The sequence below is a fragment of the Ciconia boyciana genome, chromosome 2 (genome assembly GCF_034638445.1).
Source record: "Ciconia boyciana chromosome 2, ASM3463844v1, whole genome shotgun sequence".
NCBI classification, from domain to species: Eukaryota; Metazoa; Chordata; class Aves; order Ciconiiformes; family Ciconiidae; genus Ciconia; species Ciconia boyciana.
The window spans coordinates 105,710,679-105,737,389 of NC_132935.1; the positions used below are offsets into that span (position 1 = coordinate 105,710,679).

General features: G+C 42.6%; 1 protein-coding gene across 2 annotated transcripts in view; it reads left to right on the forward strand.

The window, feature by feature from the left end:
- Positions 1-25,110, forward strand: part of EGFR (epidermal growth factor receptor) — a 167,448-nt gene extending 142,338 nt beyond the window's left edge. The window contains exons 18-28 of one of the 2 annotated variants that reach the window (XM_072853406.1): positions 727-849; positions 2,094-2,192; positions 6,734-6,919; positions 10,290-10,445; positions 11,308-11,383; positions 12,568-12,714; positions 15,348-15,445; positions 15,903-16,070; positions 16,167-16,214; positions 16,318-16,420; positions 17,456-25,110. In XM_072853406.1, the coding sequence (XP_072709507.1) occupies positions 727-849; positions 2,094-2,192; positions 6,734-6,919; positions 10,290-10,445; positions 11,308-11,383; positions 12,568-12,714; positions 15,348-15,445; positions 15,903-16,070; positions 16,167-16,214; positions 16,318-16,420; positions 17,456-17,832 (1,581 nt within the window). In that variant the 3' untranslated portion in view covers positions 17,833-25,110. Of the gene's footprint in view, positions 1-726; positions 850-2,093; positions 2,193-6,733; positions 6,920-10,289; positions 10,446-11,307; positions 11,384-12,567; positions 12,715-15,347; positions 15,446-15,902; positions 16,071-16,166; positions 16,215-16,314; positions 16,421-17,455 lie in introns of both variants that reach the window. The other variant, XM_072853405.1, reaches the window with a different exon arrangement.
- Positions 25,111-26,711: the final 1,601 nt, after the last annotated feature.

Sequence of the window (26,711 nt, forward strand, 5' to 3'; positions counted from 1 at the left end):
TATTTCATCACAACAGAAAGGTTGCTGGCCCGCTAAAATCAGATTGTACCTAGCTAAATACAGTTTTATTCAAAGGAAAGGAAAAAGAAAAAGCACCAAGGAAAAAAGCTGACTTATGCGTCAAAAAAGTGTTAAATGTCTCCATCTGAAGGGCATTACTGCTGTTTGCAATAAGGCTTAGATCAAATTTTGAAAACATTGATAGTCAATTCGACATCTCCTTTTTTACTGAGAAAAGAATCGCTCTCAGAGTTTCAGTTCCTGCTTGTAAACCCTGCGGCCTGGGGGAGCCATGGGAATTTCATCCAGTTAAACAAGAGCAGACCTGAAAGGTTGCAGGTGATTCTTGCCCATTATTTAAAACATTTTTATAATGTATTTGCAAGTTCAAAAAAAAATAATCTTCTTTAGGATCTGTGGTAATTACATTGTTCTTCATGCTATGTGTTTTAAGGCTTTGAAGTCAAAGCCTTCATTTGAACAGTAGTATTCCTTCATTCTCCTTCAAAATGGCAGTCGCCACTCTGATTGATTTTACCTCTGAAATTTCGAGCAACTGTAGATATTTATTGCCGTGAGTCAGAGTGGAGCTGTCCTCCCATAAACTTCACGTGGAATAAAATGTTCATTATTTTAAAGGAAGGATTTATTTACTTCCCCAAAGCATGCTGCTTTCTGTCCTCCTAGACTGTATATCCTTCTAACGTCTTCTTCTCTCTGCACCAGCTTGTTGAACCGCTGACACCCAGTGGGGAGGCACCGAACCAGGCTCATCTGAGAATTTTAAAGGAAACAGAATTTAAAAAGGTCAAAGTTTTAGGCTCTGGAGCTTTTGGCACTGTTTATAAGGTGAGATCACCATGTTTCTCCTTCCCTTTTCATCTTGCTCCCTCATGCAGAAGCCACCCAAACAAAGCATGAACTGGGAGCTGCGATCATTGTTTAGATTATTTTTTTAAACTAGATTTTAAGCATGTATATATTGAATGGTAGAGAGATGACTCAGTCATCATTAGTTGAGTTATGAATTGGGTAACGTGGGAAGTTTTACATAAGATGTTGCCAAAGCCATACTGCTGAACCTGGAGGACAAAGATCTTGACTTAAAAGCTACCACAGCCAAATACACTCTGTTGTGAATATTGGGAAAAAAAATGCACTTTGGTCAGCTCAGTCCTAAGCCATTTTTCTGTGTGGTCTGGGGTCTTGTTTTTGTAATTGTCAATCACTCTTTCATTAGAACTGACTCAGATGTGTGGAAGTGTCTACACACCTTCAGCTGTGTAGGTCCACAAGGTTTTTTTTCTCTTGGTGTTTGTTTATCCTCTGTGTTTCTTCTTCATGAAGTTCCACTCTTCTGTGCTCCTCCTTTTATTCAGGATATGTGTTTCAGGCTTTGCCAGTAGTACTGAAATATAAACTGTAGATTCATGTATCTCTTTATAAAGCTCTATATTCTGAAGCAGGCTTCCAGCTATGGCTAGGAACTTCAGGGGCACAAATCCCATTGACCTCTGAAAATGTGCACCTACTGTGCTGGGTACTTCGCCCTCGCAGTGCTACGCTGTTCACCTGCTGCCTCAATGGCCTCCTGACACTATAGATGTAGAGCACTGAACTAGACAGACATAAACCTACCTGCCACTGCGTATGTTTAGGACTGGCTTATTTGTACAGTATAGATGCTATCTTGTTTTCATGAGAAAATGCCAATTCTTTTCATCCCATGATTTATAAATTGGAAGTGGCAACGTTTTGCACATGCAGTTGCTGTGATGCACTAATTAATTAGATTTCCATCCACAAAAGTTGCTCTTCATGCATCTCTTGGGCTATTTATACAGGGACAGTAATGAACATGGTTTTTCAAAAAAATACGGTAGAGGCAACTGAAAGAGAAATACCACTTACTCCATTAACAGAATTTTGTTAACACCCACAAGACATGTTTTTTGCATATTTTTGTTGTCTGCCATGTCTTCTCATTGCTCAGAATATTTAGGTCTACTCAGAAGATGTAAATGTATATGTAATTGTGAGAATTAACCTGTTAGATATGAGTCCGAGTAACTCTTTGTACTTCTTTTTGGTAGGGACTTTGGATCCCAGAAGGGGAGAAGGTTAAAATTCCTGTCGCTATTAAAGAGTTGAGAGAGGCTACATCACCAAAAGCCAACAAGGAAATACTTGATGTAAGTTTTCATGATTGTTTTGTCAAGTTGTCAGTGATCTGTGGATTTTCCTCTGTAGCAACTAAAAGGATTTCAGGATTTTGGGTGGGAAGAAATATTTTGCACCCCAAACTGCATTTTCCATCTAGAAGTACTGGGCTTTGCAGCCCAGTCTGTGAAGTGCTTTTGTGTCTGCTATGAACCCCTTGCTCGCAGTCCAAATACTGATGTTATACTCGTGGGGCAGCACCTAAGGAGAGGTCAGGACCATACATTTACAGCTAATTCTGTTTTCTTTATTCTGATGTTTCAGGCCTTAAACTGTAACATTCATTGCTATCATGGTAGTAGAACTAAACCAAATAACCACATATCTAATGGTTTTTTAATCCTGACATTGCAGATTTGTCATAAGCTAGTTGCTTGGTTACATAGGATTAAATTAACTATGAATCCAAAAGAAAAAAATACCCCAGCTGTCTGGTTTCTCTGCCATGAACAGGAAGAAATTATCTCACTTCCTGAAAAGCACATGGGAATTTTATTCTCTTGCTTGGATATAGCTCATCACTTCAGAAAACTGGGAAAAAGGCTATGGGACACTGTTTCAGGAGTTTATAAATGTGTGAGTTTACAACGGGTGAGCCAGAGTCCTAAATACAAAGTTCCCCCAACTTGGAATAGCTAAAAATCTGAACTCTGTCACTAGATCTGAAGCCATATAACATAAAGGACCAAGGATATGTATTTATATACAAGGAAAGGAAAATGCTGAGTGCGGAGAGGAGCAGTCAGATGCTCAGTATACATTCAGTTCAGCTTTCCTGTTCTGTGGGTCAGTCCTCAGCAACAAGAAATGCGTTGCGTGTGTGTGTGTGTGTCCTGTTCAGCCCTTTGAGCCCTGAGTTGGAGCCTGCTGGGTCACTCTGGAGGACTGGTCAGCCCAGGGACTCCGCAAGCAACACACTGTGTTTGGTACAGATGAAGTCTTTAAGCTTCTCCTTGCTATACTAGCATGAGTGTGCCTCTAGAAAGTGTAGGTTGGAAGCCTGGATTTGGCAGGGGCTCATCTATCGAGTGCTTGTTCGCAGGGACAGGGCACACATCCCTGGTACATCCCAAATGGACCTGTGAAGTGCAGGTCTACAGCTTGGGGCAGCCTGTTTGCATGGAAGTGATGGTCCATGTAGCACAAACCTACCTGTGCTACTGGTGATAATAATGCACACTCGATTTTTCCAATCACCCTGAATAAACAGTGTTACTCCAATACATTACTTCAATAGATCATGTGTTATGTACCATATGATTCGATATGTGTATTGCAGCAATGCAAAAGAATAGGTGGTCCATCTCAGAATCCATACACGAAGCAATATCCATCCTGATGTTAGTTTAGTTAGACTCCAGGCCAGTCTCAGCCCTTCCCCAGGTCCCTGACCCCTGTGGCCCTGGTCCCTGCCCTTCGCCTGCCTGTGGACAGACTGCAGTCCGTCCCTTCACTGGCGTTCCCTGCATTGAGGAGCTGGCAAAGATGCTGCTCAGCTGCCTACCCTGAGCTCTGCCCCTCGTTTCCCCCTTCACAATGATAAGAAGTATAACACAGTCTTCACAAAGGATGCTTTGGACTTAACTGCATTAAATTCCTGTATACTGAAGGAAGGGTTAATGAATAAGCCCACAGTACTGCCTCCTGCCTTCAGCAGATCAAGATATTCACACGACAGAGCAGTAGATGCAGGGACTGTGCGATCTTCAGTAGTATCAAAGTACTTTCTCTTTTCAAAGAAGTTTCTGTATCATATCCCCACATTATCTTTTCTTTTCCATTGAATTAGGATGCTTAACAAAAAGCTCTTGCGTTTTTCAGTCCTGTTCATTTTTCAGATTATTTGGTTGGTGGAATTCATTTTATATTTCAGAGGAATATTTAAAAAAATACAAAACCAGTGAACGAAGTCAGAGGGATGACTCCAAAAGCTCCTCCCAAAACAGATTTTTGCTACACCACCAATTTTTCAAGGTCACTGAAACCTCAGAGAGAGTAATGTCCAATTAAAGATGATTTGTCTTACAGAAACATGCTAGGTATAGAACAAGCATGGCAGCTTTAGCACATATAATCCAGGCGAGCTCTCGCTGGCTTTATTAAGGTAGGGCTAATTCAGAAGATTGTTGTTGAATACCAAGCATACTTGGAGCAGGTCAGAGCGTACCGCAGAGATTTCCAAGATAAACAGTTGAAACAAAGGCCCACTTTAATGTCTTGGGCTACTTAGAGGGACCCACGACCGCACAATAGCTCCCTTCTGCTCCCTGCGAGGAGGCGGTGGCCTATTTTACTTTGCAGTATCAAATGTAATAGACAGCGTCAACACTTGGACGCTCTCTGAAAGCTGTGTGACCCTTACGCCCACCCCGCTCTTTCAGCATCCCAGTTCTCAGCCCCCAGGTCAGCCCTGCGCAGGCTGTGTGGCAGATGGGCAGTGAGAACAGCTCCAACTCTGCAGATTTCCCCCCCGCCCCCACTGAAATGAATAGAATATGGATCTGAATCCCAACAGGAAGCAAGGCAAGGAACAGATGCCCTTCATCGGTACGACGGCTTGGTTTGGAAGCCTAGGGAGATTTAGCATGTTTCGGTCTCTACTTACATCTGAGCATTGTATAGTGGATTTGCAAGGTTCTCTAAAAAACACTGCTACAAATATCTGCGTAATTGAATAGCACATTGTATTCTTGCTTTATCTTTCCTCGGGCTAGCCTACAGAATCAGTGTTAGCCTTGACAGAGGATTGTTTTTCAATGCCCTGCTCACATCCTGCAGTAGGTTGAGGAGCCCTTACCCAGTTCTGCTGGAGATCTTCTTTAACCTGGGTGCCTGCAGACCACTTTAATCCCAGAGGCTCCAAAACAAGGGTACCAAATGCAGAATTAGAACCTCAGAAGAAAACTACATTACATCATTTTTGCTTAGGCTGGCACGTCAAACAACAATATCAAGGCCAGAAAGTATTGCTTAAGAATTGGGGTTGCTTATTTCTTGAACGTCATTGCTTTCATAACTTTGTTTAATGATAGTTTTTACCAGCTACACAGCTATGTGACATCTGTGGAAAGCTTGTTAGGCAATGAGTTAAGTGCTATGGTATTTCATTTCTTAAGCTCTTAGAAAGTGCAGATTTGCTCCTTTCCCTGCCACAATAGTGTCCTGGCTATTATTTTAGGCTTTGGGGGGCTGCTAGCCTAATGTTGAATTGCCAAGGGATGATTAGTTGGTGTCACTCCAGATGCTGAGTTAAGATGCTGACCTAAAAGCTTACTGCATGGAAAAATTCCCATTTATTTCCCATTGTGTTGGTTTTTAATCAAATGGCTTTAAAAATATCTAGAAGTGAAACACTGTAAATCAGACGCAAAGTTAATTTAAAAAACCACAACTTCAGCTCTAATTTTTTCTCCCTATTGGAATCCATTCTTTGAGCTAACACTTGACAGTGGATGTCAGTATAAATATAGATCTCAAATTTAAATCCATAGGTAGTTTTTGCATGCAAAAACTATGAAGTCGGAGGTTTTTACCCTGTGGCCATGTTAAAGGATGTATTCAGTGTGTCTGGAGCGTACTGCACCAGCCTCTGAAGGGTCCTCCCTTCCTACAGAAGAGCAAAGGAAGAGGAGGTACCTTGGGTACCTTAGATAGGCACCTAAAGCTACATAGGGTGAACCCAGGCTTGAAAGAAGAGTTTTTCACATATTTATGAAACTCAAACCAAAATTCCAGTTGACCAAAGGGTTTATTATGCTTAGGCTCCCACATTATAAGTACCTTCCTGGTATCATTTGCATTGCTTTATGGGTCTAAAACAGCTTTTCCCACTGGGGACAACACTTTCACCAGTGTTGCTTAAATTAAGACATATATTCAGACTTCTAAAGAGGTGAACTGATTATTAACTTGTTTGGTTTGACGTGGACTGTAGAACAACATGGTCAAAGAAGCCTTGTCTCTTAAAAAGTCAAACTGTCAGTCCCATCCTAGATGACAACTTTTGACTTTCTGGGTTAGCACTAACCCTGACAGAAGGACAGAGTCTCAAAAATACTGACTTCCAGTCAGTTTTTTGAAAAGATTTGTGGAGGAAAAAAAGCCATATGACACATGTTCACAAGACATGTTGCCCTTGCAATTAGGTGCTCAAAATGATGAAATCCCATCAGCTTCCAGTTGATGTTCAATTTATTAATTCCTCCTAGGTTTGTAGGTTTTGTCCTCAGGATTTTATGTCCCATGTTTGCTTGGTGTACCAGTAGTAGGAGACTGGCTCTTCTGCAGCATCTCAGTGATGCTTCAGTGTTCAAAATCCAGACCTTCCACCAAGTGGAAAAAACTTGGTCCACAGAGTGGGAAATACAAGTATTTTGTATGTGATACGGGGCACAGAGTTTGCATATAGTATTTTAGCAACCTCTTGAATGACCAACTTATTTTATACTGCCTCCAAATGTTTCTGTCATGCCAAAGGGAGTGTTTCACATTGCTTTTTTTCCTTTCTTCTCAGGAAGCTTACGTGATGGCTAGTGTTGACAATCCTCATGTGTGCCGCTTGTTGGGAATCTGCCTCACTTCTACTGTTCAGCTCATCACACAGTTGATGCCTTACGGCTGCCTCCTTGATTACATCCGAGAGCACAAGGACAACATCGGCTCCCAGTACCTTCTCAACTGGTGTGTGCAGATTGCAAAGGTAAGCAGACTGGCACGCCACCAGATCAGCTAAAACTCCAACAAGGAGATCTGACAGTGCGTAATGTGTTTATTTACTTACTTGTCTCTGTAAGTCTTTATATTTTACCACATGGTTCCTAGACACCTTATACGTGAGAGTAAGCGGTTACTTTGTCTTAAACAATTTACCATTTTCAATGGTAGGCTGTGCAAACCTTAGGCTGTGCAAACCTTAACTATTCTTCAAAATGTTCCTAGACAGTGTAATATTATCACCAAGGCATTTATGTCCAAACCAAACACCCTGTAAAGAAACAATAACGTGATGGAATGAAGCTGTGGCAGGGAAGGGAGTAGAATTTGGCAATTGCCATACAAAAGTGCTGCTTCCATCAGTGGATTTCTTTGCGCTGTGCCATGGGGCAAACAGTGGTGATGTTCAATACACCTTCTTGTGTGCCTCAGAGAATTTCAGGCTGAAATCTCTGAGGCCTAGGGATTGAAACTGCTAATTAATAAATACCAGCTCAGTTCTAGCGCAGGCTGGCTGTGACTGAAAGACATTCAGGTACCCAAGGGCTGTTCTGTAATTTATGTGCACTGAGTTGGTGCCTGTAATCTAATTGCGGTGGCCATAGTGCCAAATAAAAGACTCATTATCACACCTGGCACTGTTTGCCAAAGAGAAGAGCAGCAAAGGAGACTGAAGTACAGCCTCTAGCCCTTAGCAGCAATATGCTGTGTTTGGAAGGTGGTTATCCATTTGCAAGCATGGAAGAATGGAGCAAAATCAGCAAAAAAATAGCTGCAGTTTGTTGGAGATTTGTCATATGAGGTGGCAGTATCCGCAAAGCCTGGCTGCTTTAATGCTGCTTATTTCAGGAATTACGGTCTGCAAGCTAACCACACACTTACAGCCTTATCGGTCCCTCAAGACCTTGTATACATCCCAGGCTCGCCCAGCCGTGGTTTGCTTTCAGAAAACATGCTGAGGACCTCAGAAATGTATCCACCAAAAGTATACAGAGCACTTTTTTCATCTCAGTGTGTGTACTTTTTTACAGCACGCTCCACAGCAAGTGAATTTTAATTTATGCGTCCACCCGGGATGTAAACTGCCTTTTTCTGATTCTTTTGCTCTCTTGTTTAAAATCAATTACTGCTCTATCCTGGTTTCATTCCCTTTGGAGGATGAGCTGGAGGCCACATTTCCCTCCTCCTCCTACTCCTTGTTAATTTTTAAGGTGGCAAAATCAGTCCCCAAAATGATCTTTGGGGCATCACTTGCCCAAAAGGTTGCCATTCACAATTGTTAGCTTCTGTTTGACTTTTTTCATGTCGGTTCAACATTTGCCTGTAGCAAGCTCTACCCTCTCCAGCAATGCCTGACTTTCAACGTACTCCTTTGTGCTGCTCCGCACAGAAGTTCTCCTCAAAGTGCTCATAAATCATGTGTAAGGCTTTTTCCCACCAATGTGTCCAGTGTTACTACTCTGATAAAGTCATGCCAGATTTTTGGACATTCTCGGACTCTTTAAAAATGTACTTTTGGAGGGGGAAAAAAATTGAAACAAATATATTTATGTCTGGTAACTAACCATCAGGAGGCAAGTTTCCTGGGAAGCTTATTTTTGTTTCTGTTTTCACAGCTTTGAATTAAGTTTTCTTTGCATCTATAAACATTATCTTTCTCTGAGGTATGGAGTCCTGTCTGAAAGACAAGACATTATGACAGAGCATAGACACTCCACATGCAGAAACACTGTGAAGTAACTCTTTGAACACATTGGTCTCACACTTAATGATGAAAAATGGCTTAAATCCCAGGCCTGCACACAATTATAGATCTGCTGAACTTTCTGGATGAGCAGTTAATGTCTTCGGTGTACAGTTATGCACGTGCACAAGTCTTTTAGCTATCAGCATCTTAAACAGGTTAGTGTGAAACTGATATTCTGCCTTTCAGCAGCTTTGAGTCTTAATAAGTCCCTGCAGCAAGACGTGTTTAGCAGGAAATTTTTTGTCCTACTGGGGCTAGATTATATTATTATTATTTTTTTTTAAGATAGTCTGCTTTCTGTCAGCAGCTCAAGATTTTCTGTTTCAAGAGCTCTGCTGGCTAAAGGTCTATTTGTGTAATTAAATGCACGCTCGTAGTGGCATTGCGCCAGTTTGTTTGGGTGGTTTGTTTTGGCAACATTAGCAGCGCATGGGTGAAGTTCTGGTGAGGGACTTGGGTGGAGGATTCGATGGTGGTCCAGGTTAGCAGTGGGCTTAGGAAGGGGGTGGAGGCTGGAAGGGAATTATTCCCTTCAGTGCTCTGTCATCACATCAACATGATCATTTTGGTGTTAACTTTGTAGGTTGGAAGTACTTTTTTATTAATTCTCTTTTCATAAAAATACAAGCGCATAAGCTACCTCCAGCAGAAACCTACCAACTGGGAATAATTGTGGTTTTCAGAAAGGATCTTGCAGGAAACTTAGAAATCATTAACTTTTTGATTCCATACACCAAGAAATGGGAGTTGAGGGAAAGGGGAATAATCTCCGTGGTCAGAAATGCAGCTGTTAGGTTCATACCTTAAAAGTCAAACCGGCACAATTAGTCGTATACAACAAGAGGCAGTTGTACCAAAAAAGCACGTATGCTATGGCAAACCCAGTCTAATCATGGGAGGCAGTGAAACTGGAAGAACTTGCCTTTTCAAAGAGGACTTGAAAATAGATGCAACTCTGAGCTCAGCTATAAAATGAATTTTTTAATTTTATTTCCTTTTCTCACCTTTGCGGTGGGATGCCTCATTGTTAGCAGGGAGAAGGCAGAGTACACTATAACGAGATGCAGAATTGGCAACTTTGAACAATTAATTTATTTTTGCTTGGACTCTTCTCCCAGGCCATTAGTGTCTACATACTCTCTGTAGGGTTGGCCTGTGTGTGTATGGAAGGTGATAGTTAAATTCTGCATTGTGCTCTCCTGAAGTCGCTGGGGTTGCATAAATGCAACTGAAAGAAGGGTTTGCCCCCTTATTTGCAAGTCCTACCCCAATTTTATATTTCTTGAACTAAATCCGAAAGGAACCGCATCCCCTGGTATACCTGCTACTGTCCCTTTTTTCTCGATGACTCCACTGGCACATGGACCCACAAAAAGGTTCCTGGAGGGTAACAGTTACTTCTCCTTGTAACTGTGCATGCACACGTCCTCACCCTGCAATAAGCATCATGTAAATCGAAACAGCAAACCTTTTTCTGAAGAGGGGACAGGTTACCGCGTGTTCATGGGGGTGTGCATACAGTTACCATAGAGCAACTGACATTTGGTAACTTGTTTGCACGTCCAAGCCCAAAGCGCGTGATGCCTACCCATGCTCTGTTGTATTGCAGGGAATGAACTATTTGGAGGAGCGTCGCCTGGTACACCGTGACCTTGCTGCCAGGAACGTCCTCGTTAAGACTCCTCAACACGTGAAAATCACAGACTTTGGGCTGGCAAAGCTGCTCGGCGCTGATGAGAAGGAGTATCACGCCGAGGGAGGCAAGGTAAAGCGCATCAGAGAAATGAACCACTGCACGTTCGTCGGTGTTTGTGCTTGCGCATGAGCCTTAAACAAAGGGGGAAAAAAAGAGAGTGGGTTTTTCAAAGCACTCAGCTGCCATCTCAGCGTGCTGCCTTTGAAGCCTGTGGGAGTCCTCTGAAATCAGCCGAAGCAGCGTCAGGCCAGTGGGACTGCAGTGGGAGCGGAGGTAGCAGAGCAGCGAATGCTTTTGAAATTCCCACCCAGAATGTCTGGGAAAAAGCAAGATTATTAAAAAAACATTAAAAAAAAAAAAAAGGCATGGCTGAATTCATCAGTGTAGCCAACACCAATAACACTGTGCAATTTATGAAGAGAAAGGGAATGCTGTATATTTATACCAGGAGAAAGACCTGTCAGACTTCATTCAACATGCCTTCATGTTGTACTACGTGCTGATGGAGGGAATGTGTCCTGCTGAGAAATTAAAGAGAAGCTGCTTGCAAATATTGCGGAGACCAGAAATGGAAACCATATGAGCACAGATCAGTCTTTGTCATACGGCCTGAGATTGCATTTGTGTCCTGTTATGATAGGAGAAGGTTAAAAAAATAGTAATTTGATTGTTAGAAATATTGTAAAACTAATCTGTAAGAGATATTTCTAACATGCCTAATATTTCACAAGTTCCCGGGTTCAGCATAATAAATGAAAATAATAATAAGGGACTCAAAAGTTGCCTGCTCTACCACTCGGATAGTTGTGTTGTTTATTGGTTGGTTTTTTCCCTTCTGCAACCAAACTATTGGTTTAAACACCACCTGGTGGTAAATATCACTGACAAATTTTGGGTCAGCCTCTTAAGGCTCATTTGTGAATTTTCCTAGGTTCCTATTAAATGGATGGCCTTGGAGTCAATTTTACACCGGATTTACACTCATCAAAGTGATGTCTGGAGTTACGGTGAGTCTAAAACCAGTTATAATTATTGCAAATGGGTTGGAAAATTGCAGGATTTGCTACTGACTCTACACAGACCTTTTTTCTTCCTATTAAGAGAAGACTGAGAGATTAAACATAAACAATGGGCCCAAATCAGCTATTCAATAAAGTAAAATTCCCATGAAATTGCATGCTAGTGAGATATAAGACATTTTGCAGAATATGCTTTCATATGATGAGCCCTCCCCTGAAAGGGGCTGCAGGTAGGAGACTGCGCTCCATTTGCTGAACTTCTGCTGATGCTTTTCTTCAGCAGCTTCACGTGAAATGTAACTGGGCTGACAATAAAGCCACATAACTAGAGGGAGGACTTAAAACTATCGGCCACGCTGTCGGTCACTGTCAATCAGTGTAATTCTGCAGTGGCCTAAAATGTTTGTGCTGTCCTGGTATTGAGAGGACAACACTAAAAAGGAAGCAAAGTGATAACCTCCTTAGAGAATTCATTTTATATTTGGTATAGTTCATAAGCCAGCTTGAAAGAAAGAGGAGCAGAAAGGAAACTTTTCAAAGCAACTTATTGCAAAATTTCCACTCCATAGGCTCTTATATTCCTGGAAAATATTTAATGCAGATGGTCAGATCCTGTGTCCTTTTAGAAAAAGTACTCTTAATCCATTTATGTATCTTGGCATCCAAAATCTTGTTTTGTATCCTAAGCTACCGGACAATCACAACAGCTACATCACAAGAGTACATGGTATGTCAGCAAACGACACTGAGGCAGCTGGTTTACACATCTTTCAAAAACTGCTCTTGCTCGTCTCCAAAGATATTGTTTTGAAACAAAAATACAACTTCCATTTTTAAAACCACTTGCTGGGTTGGAGTCAGGAGGTGGTAACCTGCATTTCCTTTCTGTGGGGCTGGGAGGTTTGTGGGATGTTCAACACTGAGATACTAGCTGAGATTAAAAAAAAACCAAAATACCCCAAAAAAAACAAAAAGGAAATCGGGATTATTTAAACCTGTTTTATTAATTTGTCTCTCTTCAAAATCATGGCAGAAAATGCTTTTCCTGGGGGGGCTCTGGCAATGCAGTGCCTCTGGGAAAGCCCTCTCCACTCACTGCCTCTCTGCACCCAGGCCAAGCACCCTGGCTCCTGGCAAAGCCTCTCTCACAGTCTTCTTTTCCCACCCTGCAGGTGTGACAGTTTGGGAGCTGATGACATTTGGGTCCAAGCCGTACGACGGGATCCCCGCCAGTGAAATCTCCTCTGTCTTGGAGAAGGGCGAGCGTTTGCCCCAGCCCCCCATCTGTACCATCGATGTGTACATGATCATGGTCAAATGTGAGTTCACATTTGGGGTTGTGGGTGCGCACCTAAGTCGAATAAGTAGCACAATTGCCTTCGTTATGTCACATTTGTATATGCTGTGTTCTTGGTGATAGCACAGAAATAGGGTTATGTGAAAAGAGTGGTGACACCAGAGTGTGTTCCCACACCTTGAGCTTTAGCTAGGGGTAGGGGATATGGTTTCATTAGTCGCTAATTCAGCCAAGTAATGTTTTTTCACCATTCACACCACTGGCTGATATTGTCAATTATTTTAAACTGATATTGTCAGGCAGTATAAATCAGCATAACACCACCCACTTTACCTGATATCCTGGTTTTATATGTCTAGAAAATAAAATTAACACTGCCTTTTCCCCCAGGCTTTGCCTTAGTTCAGTAATATGCCTCCCCCTGCAATCACACACATGGATTACCTGCTCCTTTTACTAAAGGAGTGCCGTAAGCACAGGCATATGCTAGTAATGCACCACCATAATGGCAGATGCACATGAGGATCCAGAGTTCCTCATCCGGTTTCTTCCTCATTTTTTGATGGCTCCTTTTTGGCACACAGCTTGCTGTAAAGTAGCACAGGAGCTGGGAGCTTCTGAAGCACTTTTTGGTCATTGTTAGGATGTGCCCTAACACATTGTTAGGATGTGCCATTGTTAGGATGAAAGGGCTTCTGAACCCCAAACCCCTTTTCCATCTGTATCAGCTGCTAAAATGTCAGATTATTACCCAGCTTCCTGTGCATCTCTAGACCATAACTGCTGCATCCCTGCTCACTACCAGTAGTGTCTGTGAGGATGCTGATAAGAAGCCCACTAGGTGGCATTTAAGATCTTCTCACTGGAGCAAAATGTACTTGTTCCTGAAATAAGAGCCACACTACCATGAACACCCTGTAGTGCCACACTTTTGGGGAGTTCTGCAGTGCCCCAGTGTCGCTTTGTCAAGACAGGCACCGCACAGGGACAACCCGATCCTGTGCTCACCAGAGCGAGCAGGAACCGGATCCAGATGTGTGCACCTAGGCTGGGAGGTGCCCAGACCCAAAAGCAATATCCTGGAAACCCCTCCTCGGTGATGCTGAACCCTACTGACACCTCAGCCCTGCCAACATCTCTGGTTGCAGCAGTCATGTCCCAGGTCTTCGAAAGCTCTGCACTAGAGCATGTCCTCAGGCACTGAGCCTTTGCAAAGCTCAGCAGCTCCATCCATTGCTCTTCCTTTGGGTCAGTCCAGATGTAGAAAGCAGGCCTTTTTCCAGGCACCTAATCAGGTACCTGTTGCTTTTAAAACACCACCAGTGGAGTATCCCCATCTACTTTCATACCATTACACTGAATTTAAACGCAAGAGCATGAGGATCTGGGGTCTGAGCCTTCCTTCTGCCACAGGACTCGATTGCACTTCTTTCACTGCTCTGATCACCCTGTGTTTGCAGGCTACAGCACAGACCCTGTTGAAGCCGTGCCATTTTGTCTAAAGGAATTCAGGATTCCCAGTCATCTCTTTTATAAGCAGAGAGTATAAACGGAAATGTTCAAAGTTACTGCACAAGGGTTTTTATTTTTGTTTATTTAAGAAGCAGTATTTAAACATATGCAACTCAAAGATAAATTCCGAAATAGTAGATGCTACTTCTGCAACAGCAGCAAACTCCCAAATGCTCCACTCTGTCTAAAAGCAAAAAGGATTTCTTCTTGAATTAGCAGGGGATCATATTTCTAGCATGGTAAAAAGTCACTGGCAATGATGAGACTTTGTCTAATGCAGATTTCAGATGGCATATTATCACTTAATTTCTCCATTACTATGGATAGGCTGTTTCTTTTGAGTTCTTCCAGACACACTAAGCTTGACCTTTATTATTTTTAATTTTAAACACAAGAGTCTCTACATCAGCTTATCTGTTAGTTGATAACAGAAAGTGTGGGTTTCCTAAGTGATCTCACATGTTAAACCGCCAGTATCTGTATTTGAAATCTGTTCTAGCATTGATCCACACTAAGCTGTAGGACTTGTTTTTGTTAAAGTCCGTTTACTAATTAAATACAGCTTAGGTATGGTTAATCTTTCAAAATGTCCCCAGTGAGGATGTTTTGAATTTTAGAAGACATCTGGTAGAGGGTAGCTTCTGCTTTAGGCTTCCCAGGATTTCACGAAGCAGTGCAGTGAGGACTAGACGGTCAAATCACCGTACATCTGCAGGTGCCTGCTGAAGTTAGTTTGCTTTGCCTTCTTCAAGAGCTTTTTCAGAGTAGCCTAATTTGGACCGATCCAGGCTGGCCACCCATTTGGTGTCCTCAGGACTGATGCATTGTTATCACTCAGGTGGGACCTGCCTGCCCAAGCGGAGATAGGCCAGCAGGAGAGGAGACAGGCTCAGCCTGGAGCTTTTCCAACATGGGGTTTTATTACCTCCTTCATTTTTCCCAAAACTGCCAAGATGCACATTTTAAATGCTGAAATTCACAGCAGTGGCTGGTGAATTAACTTTTTATGGTGTTCCCTTACAGGTAAATCCTTAGCAGCATGTATGGTGCTGTTCTTTTCATTGTTCCATTTTATTTTAAGCTCTGTGTTTGATCACCAAAACAAATTTATTTGTGCATTGCTTTCTCTGTCGTCCCTTGCAGGCTGGATGATCGATGCAGACAGCCGTCCCAAGTTTCGCGAACTGATAGCAGAGTTCTCAAAAATGGCCCGTGACCCCTCACGCTATCTCGTTATACAGGTACTAAAGCCAATGGTAGAAAGATATCTGATGGGCATTTAATATGAGGCCCAAAATGATCAGTAATGCATATGAAAATATATAATAGGGATAATTTAAGGTCAGATTTACCATTGTTTTCCAAGTCTTAACACATTCAGCTAGAACCACAAACAGAATTTCAAGACCAGTCACTATTTCTTAGTACTGGTCGCAGTCTAGGACCAGTAACAGTCCATACTGCAGTCCTGACAGGAGAACAGAGTTTGATCCTCTTCAAAATGCAGATATTTTACAGCAGCATAGACAGAGATTGCAGGCCAAAATTCTCCTAAATTCTAGGTAAATTTGGTTAAACATACAGATCAAGATTTTACATCTTGGACCTCTCAGTAAATTACTTTGTCTCTCAGAGAAGGGGATAATGAGGGCTTGAAGTGAGTCTGCAAGTCCTCTCTCACACCGACTTGTCTCGCAGGGAGATGACAGGATGCACCTGCCCAGCCCTACAGACTCCAAGTTTTATCGCACCTTGATGGAGGAGGAGGACATGGAAGATATAGTGGATGCGGATGAGTATCTCGTGCCACACCAGGGCTTCTTCAACAGCCCCTCAACATCCCGCACTCCTCTCTTGAGTTCATTGGTATGAAACTTTTCCTCTGTGGAAACATGACAAGCAATTTTAAGAGTGAACTGCCTCTCATAATGTCTGTATTTTCTTTCTCTCTCTTTTTAAAAGAGTGCTACTAGCAACAATTCTGCTACAACCTGCATTGACAGAAACGGGGTAAGTGGGATGACTGTTAAAAAAGGAGTGACTTCTCCTATGTGGATCAACCTCTACAAAACAGTCCCTTTAATATTGATTTTCTCTACTTCAAACCTAGCAGGGGCACCCTGTGAGGGAAGACAGCTTTGTCCAGAGGTATAGCTCAGACCCAACGGGTGGTTTCTTGGAGGACAGCATAGATGACGGCTTCCTGCCAGCCCCGGGTGAGTACCTCTCCCATGTTTCCATCCCACAGCCACTAATTCACAAGCCATTTGGTTATGAATATAATCGTTGTCCTTCCTTTTCTGTAGAAAGGAAGCAATCCAAATGCTTCCTACCTGTTTTGGTCAGTAAATGGGAGGGAAAATGTGTGCACATATCCTTTTCCTAGACTTTTTCTGGTTGCTTCTGGCCGTTTCTCATTTCGTTTCCTTCACCAGCCAGGTTCCTCATGTTTGCCACGTGTGGCATCTGGCCGGGGAGTCTGCATGCATGGTTATATGTTAAAAGCTTTCTACCACCCCTGCACTTTGGAAAATATCCTTTAAAAACCGGGTTTCACCCCTTAAACCATTTCAGCAATATAAACATCTTTCTGGCAGTTTCACTGCTTTCAGATGTTGTTACACAGAAGGCAGCTCATGGTTTCACGTGGACTTAACAGCGTAGGCAGTCGGAGAGTGAGCCAGCGAGCACCAAGGGAGCAGGTGCTGGGTTATGCAGCCGTGATGCTTTGTGTCCTTAAAAAAACCCCAACCAACCCTTCCAAGAATACACCGCAGCTAAAAAGGGTGAAAAACCCTGCAAGGGATGGCCTTTAAGTGAGATGTCGAGTCTCTGTTTCTGCCAGTCCTGTATTTTCTAGGCACTTTCCTCATCTCTAAACATTTTTCTAGGGAAACAGCTTTTGGCAGCAAAGCTCCCTGACTGCAATTTCAGAACAGTATCTGGGACATAGCCACCCCCACGTCACTAAAATCAGCAGTAGTTATCTCGCTGTCTTGTGGTCCAAGCCATTTTTCTGCTGCTCTGCAAACCGAATTCCTGAAGGTGAACTTCAGGTCAGCGCATTTAGTGCCACGGCACAGCAGTCCCTGCCTTTGGCTCTCTTCCACTCCAGGAAGTTCAGTGAGATGCTGTGCGTGAAGAGCAAGTGGCAGCTGGGCTGAAACAACACCTCGAGTGATGCAAATGGCTGCATTAGCTATAGGTCTTCATTTTCATTCCTTCTCATTTTTATTTTCTTTTTATTCCAGAGTATGTAAACCAGTTGGTGCCCAAGAAATCATCTGCCTCAGTGGTTCAGAATCCAATCTACAACAACTTCTCGCTCACAGCAAACTCAAAGGTCCCCACGGACTCCAGCTACCAGAATTCACACGGCACAGCTGTGGACAACCCTGAGTATCTCAACACCAACCAGTCTCCACTCGCCAAGACAGTCTTCGAGAGCTCTCCTTACTGGATCCAGGCAGGCAACCACCAAATAAATCTGGACAATCCTGACTACCAGCAGGACTTCTTACCGAAGGAAACCAAACCTAATGGTCTCTTGAAAGTTCCCGCAGCAGAGAACCCAGAGTACTTGAGGGTAGCAGCACCAAAAAGTGAATACATTGAAGCCTCAGCATGACCATAGAGAATTTCTTCTTGCAGCGAGGCAAGCCAGACTCTCAGTGAACCACCTGGCTGCTGCAAGAACAGACTCTTGCTCATAGCGAACAGCGACTGCAATGCATCAATAAGCACACCTTTCCTTTTCAGCATGGAGGCTGAAACTATGAAGCCTATCTGATGGTAGTTTGGGTCTTTTCTTGCCCATTTCCACGTAATAACTGAGGCCCATAACCTGCACTCGGATGCATGTTGGGATGGAGCGGGATCTTCCTGGACAGAAGAAATAAAGATGCATTCCTTTCACTTTCAAATGGTAGCATGGTAAGAAGCCACTCTGGGATGAACTTGAGAGCTGTACACATTGTACAGTCAAATTTCTACAGTCTGTATTTTTATAAATGTTTCTAACAGAATTTTTGGATCTTTTACAAGATCAGATGCTTGTACTGCTGGTTTGCTATGTGGTGCTCAGATCACCAGCAGGAAAAAAAAAATAATGTTACTAAATAGTTTTCCAAAACTCCTGGAATAGAAACAGTTATTCCAAACCACCGGATTTTTACAAATTGGCTCCATATACTGCTTCTTGGCACTAAGAGGAGAAGTGCATCTGGGGGACATATGGGAGATTCTGCCCGGGGCAGTATGGAATGGATCACTCCAGAGAAAACTGGCACAAGGAGCAAAATGGCACGACGCATCACCTGCTGACCACTACTGCTAAAAACTGACAGGAGGAACTGACCTTAAAGTCATCTGTACATGGTTGCTAGTCTGCTTTCTGATGGTCAAATGCAAGACATTTTTTTTTCTGATCCCTTATGCAGCTGTCGAGTTGTCAAAATGCCTTTCTTCTTCCACAAAACTGTTAAAGATGTTGCTGTAACTGAAAAATGAAGTGTCAAATAATGTTTAACAGACTTTAATTAAATGTCAAGGAAATGCAAATGGTGGCAAATTGGAGCATTCACAAGACAGACTGGAAGAACTATACTAAATTAAACTTGACTAGGGCAAGAAACACAGGTAGCTCTAGCCAAGCAGTTTTATTTCCCTTCTTAAAGAGTCTCAGAGCAGGAATTATTTTCCCTTATACATTTGGCAAAGAAAAAGGGTATATCAGTGTTATGCTTTACTCACTTCGAGGCAGCATACTGCCAATTGCTGTACCACGCTGGGGCAGAGGCTGGGGCTGGATGCCTCTCCCTTTGGGGTTACATATCCTGGCAATGCAGGAGGGGCAGTGAGAATGAATTAAGGAAAAGAAGAATAATCCTGAGTGATGGAAAATACTATCTCCCTCTTCTGAAACACAGGGCTGCTTAGTGCTTCTTTAAAATACCCAGCATCATCTTCCATTATCAGTGTGAAATAGGCAGGCTAGGCAAGGCTAAGATTTTAGCTTCGTGGTATAAATCAATCACAGCAGCAAAAGCAGCTACTCTTTCCAGGGGCCCATGATACAGAACTTCAGATTCTTCCATCATTAACATTTCTTATGGATGTAGGAGGAATAAAATGGCTAAAGTGTGAATTTAGTCAATAATTTAGACGCATCCCACCAGCAGCTTGGCAGTGCTATTTTAATCAAACCACTAGATCAGAAAGCAAATGCATATTTGGTGGTTTTGGTACAAAGGCCCTTAACTAGTTGAACATTGGCAACTTGCTTGAGGGTAGCATAAGCAGCTGAGCTGCAGAGGATATGTAGTCTATATTAAGCAGTAAGAAGTAGTCAAATTTATGCTGCCACTGATTTTGAGTATATCAGTATGTGTTTCAGTTTTAAGTATTGCATCTGGAGTCCAGGATCAAGCAGCAAATCCTCAGAACATTGTTTTTACAGATTTATTGAGGAACGGAGGAGAAGAATGGTCATGTGAAATGACCCATTTTATAAGTAACACAGTGTAAAATGCATTAGCAGCCTGTGTGCGTGCAGTAGTTCATCAGCCACACTGCAGTCTAGGGTAGAGCAGTATATTGAGTCAAAAGCCAAAGATTGTCCTGTTTGGTACATCTGTGTCACCATGACCAAGTCCCAGGCACAGCAGTATGGAGGATGCAATGTTTGACTTGGATTATTACTGGCTTGTGTTTAAAACGCTAACCAAAATTCAGTTCCCACGTCCAATTAGTGGCAGATTTCTCCTTGCATTCCTGAGAGCAGATTTGTTGTGTTGCTCTCACAAGCATGCAACATGTACGCACAGGCAGTGCTGCTTTTCTCCACCCACTGCCCCAGGAGGAATGTACATAAAACCAAAAAACGATCTTAACAGAAATCACAGATAATTTTCAATTTGCTAAATCTGTTATGTGTCCGGGCAGAACACTAGAAAATCACATAGTGCACGTTCTCCTGCAGAATCTTTCCGACACTATTGCACAAAAGAATTTATTGATGTTTTGTTTTAATCTGTTAGCTAAAACAAGAAAGTGACTAAGAAGTAGCAATATGTATCACCAGCATTATGTAGCATGAACATTATTTAATAGAGGTTAATATGCTTGCCCATAACAATTTAGGAGGGATTCAGTAACGACTCATTGCTAGAAACAGGGAGATTCATCTAAAAATTAAGCAATGTAAGTTTGAAAGAGCATCACTTTTTGAATGTATTGTTTTTGATGAGAAAAGTAGGAAAGAGGATGTAGGACCACAAACTCTCAATGCAAATGTGCAGATTCCAGACTGGGGGGATCAGCTATATTGTAAAGTAGTTCTGGTAAATAGGCATCCTGTAAGCCATGATTTGTAAATCGGCAGCTCAGTAATGATTCAAAAGCCAGCAAAAAATAAAAACTGGGCAGTGTGCTGTAGTCTGTGGGCAGCACCTGCAGGGGCAGATACAGTGGCAGTGGGAGCGGATGGGACCGCACAGCTGTGTGGCAGTCACTGGAGGCACGGGTGCTACACGGGGTGATGCTCGAAGGGTAACAGACATTAGCAATGTACCAAATGATTTCCACTGAGATTAAAAAAAAATCAATAAGCAGCTGAAATGGTCTGGTTTTCCCACTGCAGCTCACTGACCATGTAACAGCAAGGAGACCTGTGCAGATCATAGGTGCTCATAAAGGCGAACACAGTTAGGCAGCATTTCATGGGACCTTGCTGATGCAGTGTTGCATGGAGTTTAGGCTACTGAATGGGACATAAAAGTTGTGTTTTTACAAATATTAGGAAAAATAAATACATTGTGTCTTGAGAGCTTACATAAATCAGCATCCAAAAATAACTTGAAAGTTCTGCCGTTGTCTCTCAGGAGGTGTGGGTAGAAAACGCTGATTTTTAAAATGCAACTGAATAGGGAAATGTAGCAGGCCACAGCCACTTTTAAAAGCTAATAGTCTTACCAATCGAGTAAATAAAAATTTCCCTTTTTACTGTATTTCTCATGGAAGGCAAAATAAAACCACTCAGAAGTTAGTGCTTAGCGTTGTCTTAATCCTAAAGCAACAGTTAATATGGAGCTGCTTTTGCAATAATAATTTAAAGACTTTTAATAACTGCTAAGTATATGAAAACTTAAGTCAAGAGTCTTCATCTTACTTTGATGTTTTCCAGTGATCTCTGTACAGTGTCAGTGCACTTGACTTCATTTGGGCCTTGGGTTGTTTTCTTCTGCTGCAAAGGGAGTTGGCTTGGGAAATTTCCTTCATGTTGCAATTGGTCTTCTTGGGTAAATTCATCTGAGAAGCCTAGGGCTTGCTTTTGTTTCCAGCTGGCAGGCAACAGTGAATTTTCTAGAGAGAGCAGCTGGAAATAGATGGTGGTTTCTGGAACACCTCAAGGTGATGCCCTGTCCCACCAGCATCACTGTCAGATGGCCACGTGAAGCCCTGGCATTAGACAATATGATCCTGTGGTTTATTTGAAAGGAAGGGGCTTGTGTAGGGAGAGTAATGCCAGGGAAGGGGTGCAGCCAGCCAATCAATACCAGAGACAGCTGCCCAGTTTGCCCAGGGATATCACTAAAGGCATTGACTGTTCCTGCAGGTACAGGTGGGAATAGACACATGGCTCCTGTCCCTGCTACTGACTTGAAGCGAAGCCCTTTTGCAGAGATTGCTTGTGCAAAAAACAATGTACGTGGCATTCGTACTATGGGGTGAATCTCTTTTCTTCCCTGGGAGACACAGTTAGGGCTACAACAATGTCACAGGACCCCAAACAGCTTAAAGAGGTCCCATCACAAGGTGGCTGGGCTGTCCTCGGTCTGTCTGGGGGTGCTCCAGGGTGCCAAGGAAAAACTTTGTATTTCCAGACAAGCACTCATTTTCAGATTCAGAGTTCAATATCTTCTGTTAGTACGACTGCTGCTTCTCCAAATGAACAGTTACAGTACTCTGGCCTTTGTTTCCTCCCATGTTTCTCTGTGAGAAAACATCTGAATCGGGGCAAAGTATGAAAATGTACCTGTGTCCTCCTTCCCGATGGAAACCGTATACTCATGAAATGTCAAACTCTGTGTATAACACTTAGCAAGAATGCTTTGTAATGTTTTATCACCACTGGTTCAAAGTTTTATATTGGGATCCCATTTTCTAGCTTTCTTTTTGTAAGTGTTATCTCTTTGTTCTGACATACAACTTTCAAGGAGCTTTTTAAAAATAATAATAAAAAAGTTTATACAAAAAAAACCATGACACCTTCAAATAGCTTGTCAAATGGGCTGCATTAGGACCAAAGATGTAACATCTTGTTTTCTTGCTTTAAAAGAATAGGGTATCGATCACCACTTCCACAGCCTCTTATTACAGGGAAAAGCTACAGATCTCCAGTCTTCATTGGGCTGAGCCAGACCTCCACTGAGCCAAGAGGGCTTGACAGGAGGGTGAGGCCTGTCCGTAGAAAACCAAACCAAATATCAGGACCAGCTATCACTTCAGGGCCAGACCTACAACCCCTACTCCATTTCGATTCATTTTCTACTCAATGCAATAGCTAAACAGGGACCCAGTCAAGAAAAAAAGAAACAAATACATGATGTTTTGGCACAGTATCAGGAAAAAATACAATGATGTGAAGATGAGACGTGATGAGATAACTGCTTTTCATGTGAGGAAGTGTGTAGGCAGGCAGTGAGACTTTAAAACGATAACACTTTTGGTTATGTATTACTTTAATTATGCGGGGGAGTTGAAATCACGGTGCTTCCATGATAGGCTTTACTTTCTGCCATGCGTCCCATTCGACATTGTGTGTTTTGGCAGATCACCTGTATTACCGTGACCGCATGAACTGAGAATTGCAGGTCGGTCAGAGGTACTGCATGCAATCCCTCCTTCTTATACAGGGAGAGAAGGGTGCGGTGATAATAGGCTGTGCCACAGTTAGTGGTCAAGCAAACCCTCAGTAGCATCCAAAAAAAGGGTTTCCTGAGGAAAAATTGGTAACTGGAGACCTAGCTGGCAAAAGACATGCCACTTGTTGCACCACTGAAATCAGCAGGCAAAATGCCTTTGGCCAAGATTCAGGGCTAGTGCCACCAACTTTGCTCTCGTCCTCTTATGTGGTGCAGAAGGGGCTGCCTGGCTGCATGACAGCGCAGGCCTTGTGGTCTCTCTGTACCTCTTGCCTTGAAGTAATGGATTTCTCTGACTAATAAGGTGAAAACCAGAAATCAAACCCGGCCACTAACAACTGGACTGGTTGAAGGTGTTGTTCCTATGTAGCCGATACAGTGCATCGTTTCCAGTCACGCTGGAATTTATCCAGACCCTTCTCCTTACCTCTCGCAATCTAGCTGGAGAGTATGCATTTGCAACCACCATCAATGTTATCCTCATATTTTATGAAAGGGAATAAGTAAAGTAGTTGTCTACAATGGTAGGAGGCTGGGCTCACATACCTAGGTTGCTTTTTTAATCCTACGTTCCTAATATTGTTCCCCTTTAAATTAATGGGATGTTTAACTTGATTACACTGAGAGTATAAAACAAAGCTAATGTTGAGTGATTTTTGAAAATCCCTCGCAATAATCAGAGATCCTATGGATCCATTGCCCATTTTAGGCTGCTTTGTATTGATGTAATCAACCGAGTATAAGGTATAATGTCTTGGTTTTAATAAACTGTCAAGCAATATATCCATAGATACAGACGGTACCCTCACAGCATTGTAAAGTTACTCAACTATGAAAGCACTATTTGTACAATAAGAAACTCTTGACTTTTATATGGTTTAATGGTTTATACTGTTGATCAAAGATTGTTTGTATATTGAGCAACAAAAATAAGGTGTATATTATTCTTTTTAATTGTTTTTAATTTTTTGAGAACTTTTATTGTAATATACTGTTGTATTTGGGGGGAAGAAAAAACAGTGGCTAGCTTGTAGGGTTTGTAGCCAGAGAAGAACTCACATTAAGGGTTCTTTATTGATGGACTTAGATTTTTTTTCTGGTAAAAGTTGTCACCTTGGGGATTTATCCAGAGCTTAGTGGACCCTTTCCTCTCTCCAAGGCTCTCTGTCTCTCTGCGTGCACAGTGCTGGAATTTCATAATGTGAGCAATAATACAGCTAACACTTGTGACCGTTGGAAGTGCAATATGAAAGCCCAGGTGCTGCTTATCAGGGCGCTAATAAAAGCTGTTCTTTCAAATTGCATGGCAGGTTCTCACTTCACTTTTATGATAATAGCAGAAGCAGAGTCAAAGCAATCCCTCGAAAGCTCATCCATGTGACATGTGGCATATGAAGCCATACTGCTGGCCATTTCCGAATTGCATAGCTATGAGCTGTGCAACAGCAATGCAGGACTCCCTCGTAAGGAGAGGCAAAATAAAGTCTCGACCAGAGTCACACTGGTGACTTAAATTGTTGTATTACACGAGGCAGAAAGAGAAATTCTGTTAGCAAAGCCAGTCAAATGAAGCCCCGGCATCCCGAGTATTGGTGTTTAATTATCCAACTGGTGGAACATGTAGCAGACAAAGATTAAAGGGTCCTCAGCATAACAGAGCAAAATACACTGGGTTGACAAGACAGTAAAGAAGAGAGGAGCTGGAACTGTCAGTACACATTCAGCCTGGATAAGTCCCTGATATCACGATTAGTAAATTAAATCATTTTTGTCTTTATAGATTAACTTTGTACACAGAAAAAAAAAGCCACTACAGCACCTTTCTCATTTTCATCTTTCCATTCAGTCCTTTACAATACGTAGGCTGCATGTTTTACCAGCTCAACCTATTTTATGCAGAAATGATGTAGTCTTAATCTTCATATTACTGTTCTCAGAAATGTCTAATGCGTATTAATGCATGATATTTTTATTTTAATAAAAGTAATTAAATAAATCTTCGCTCTTTTGGCACGTGATTCCCCCTGCCCCTCCCTTTAGTGATCAGCTACCTTGGGAAGATGCTATATAAGTTAGTAATGATATTATGAAGAATAATAATTAGTATTAATATCAAGAAGGAAACTGAACACCTTTGAGTTCAGTTTTATCCTTTTCAGAATCAAGGAAACTGAACACATCGAGTGAAACTGAACTGAGGTCCATACACCTCCTCTGTGAAGATAAGAAGACAACTTATAGATTCAAAAGTCTTTTATCAGACAGGAAACTGCTGTTCTCCGTATTTCACAGATAGGATAACAGAGGCAGAGCAATGCCTCTGTACTTACCCCAGAGACGTGGGGACACTGATGGGGCTAGATCCCACTGTCAAAGCACCGAAAGAGAGGAACTTAAAATGAAGAATGGTGTAGGTATAGAAAAGCACGGGTATTTGGGAAGGACAAGCATTCAGAAATTCCACTGAGCTCAGTGCAGCCAACTTCAAATAAACATAAAAAGGGACAAAGTGTTCAAGAGGAGAAGACAGCCAAAGAAACACAGCTGCAGTTTAACCCCCCTGTCTGCCTGCACAGGATATGGTAGGTTAAGATAAGATAAAGAAAATTGCTATTTAAAGATAGGAGAGGAATACAAGTCTCTTCCACATGCTCCATCATTATTGGTAGCAGTGCTAAGCGAGCCTCACCCTTCAGCGCTCCTGAGCTCGACCCAGGAAAGCAATAAAGCCAGCCTCTAGGGAACTAATCTGAACGCACGATAATTACATCAGATTGTGTAAGACATTTCCAAGGCAGCCAATAAAAGAGCCAACATGCTCTGAGGAGGCCCACAGCCATAGTCAGACCACCTACCACGGCACCTGGGACAGACCTACATGCCTGCTACAGCACTTCACTATTGCTCTTTGGGGCAGTCACGTTTCAGCAGTAACTGGTCACAGATGGCCTTGTTTGTCCCTGTCCTAAGGCTGCTGACTGGGGCAATGCTTCTGCAGCAGCATTTGACAAGGGGTATTTGTACCAGGCGTGAGTCTAGCAAGAAAGAGGGACCTTGCAATTACCAAAGGCAGGTGCTGGGAACTGCAGAGAAGGTGACTTGGCCTCCTTGAAGTTGCATTATATTTGCTGGCAGAGACAGGCTCAGCTCCTATGTCAGCACACACCTGAGTCAGACCCATGGCAGACCCCCAGGAGGGGTGCCACTGGCCCAGCAGGCACCAAGGGACATGTCCTGCTCAGGGTGCTCAGCAGGGTGGCTGGTCTTGCTCCCTACATCCCTGCCCACAGGATGAGGTGGCCTGCTTGGAGCCCACCTGTAAGTATATATGGGGGAGTAAGCCCCCAGTCCCACAATGTGGATTATTGTGGCTGTTTAGTTGAGAGGAGCTGGAATTACAGATCAGGTGGTGCTTTAAATTGTTTGTTGGGAATTGAAATCTCTCTAATAAGCACCATCTGTGTGAAGTTCAACACCAGAGCTCTTGTTGCAGAAAGCCTTTTACTTTAAAACCTGTTTTCTTTCTAAAGAGAGTAAAGGAATGTTATTCAATGCATGTAATTAACAACCCCAGAGACTGCTG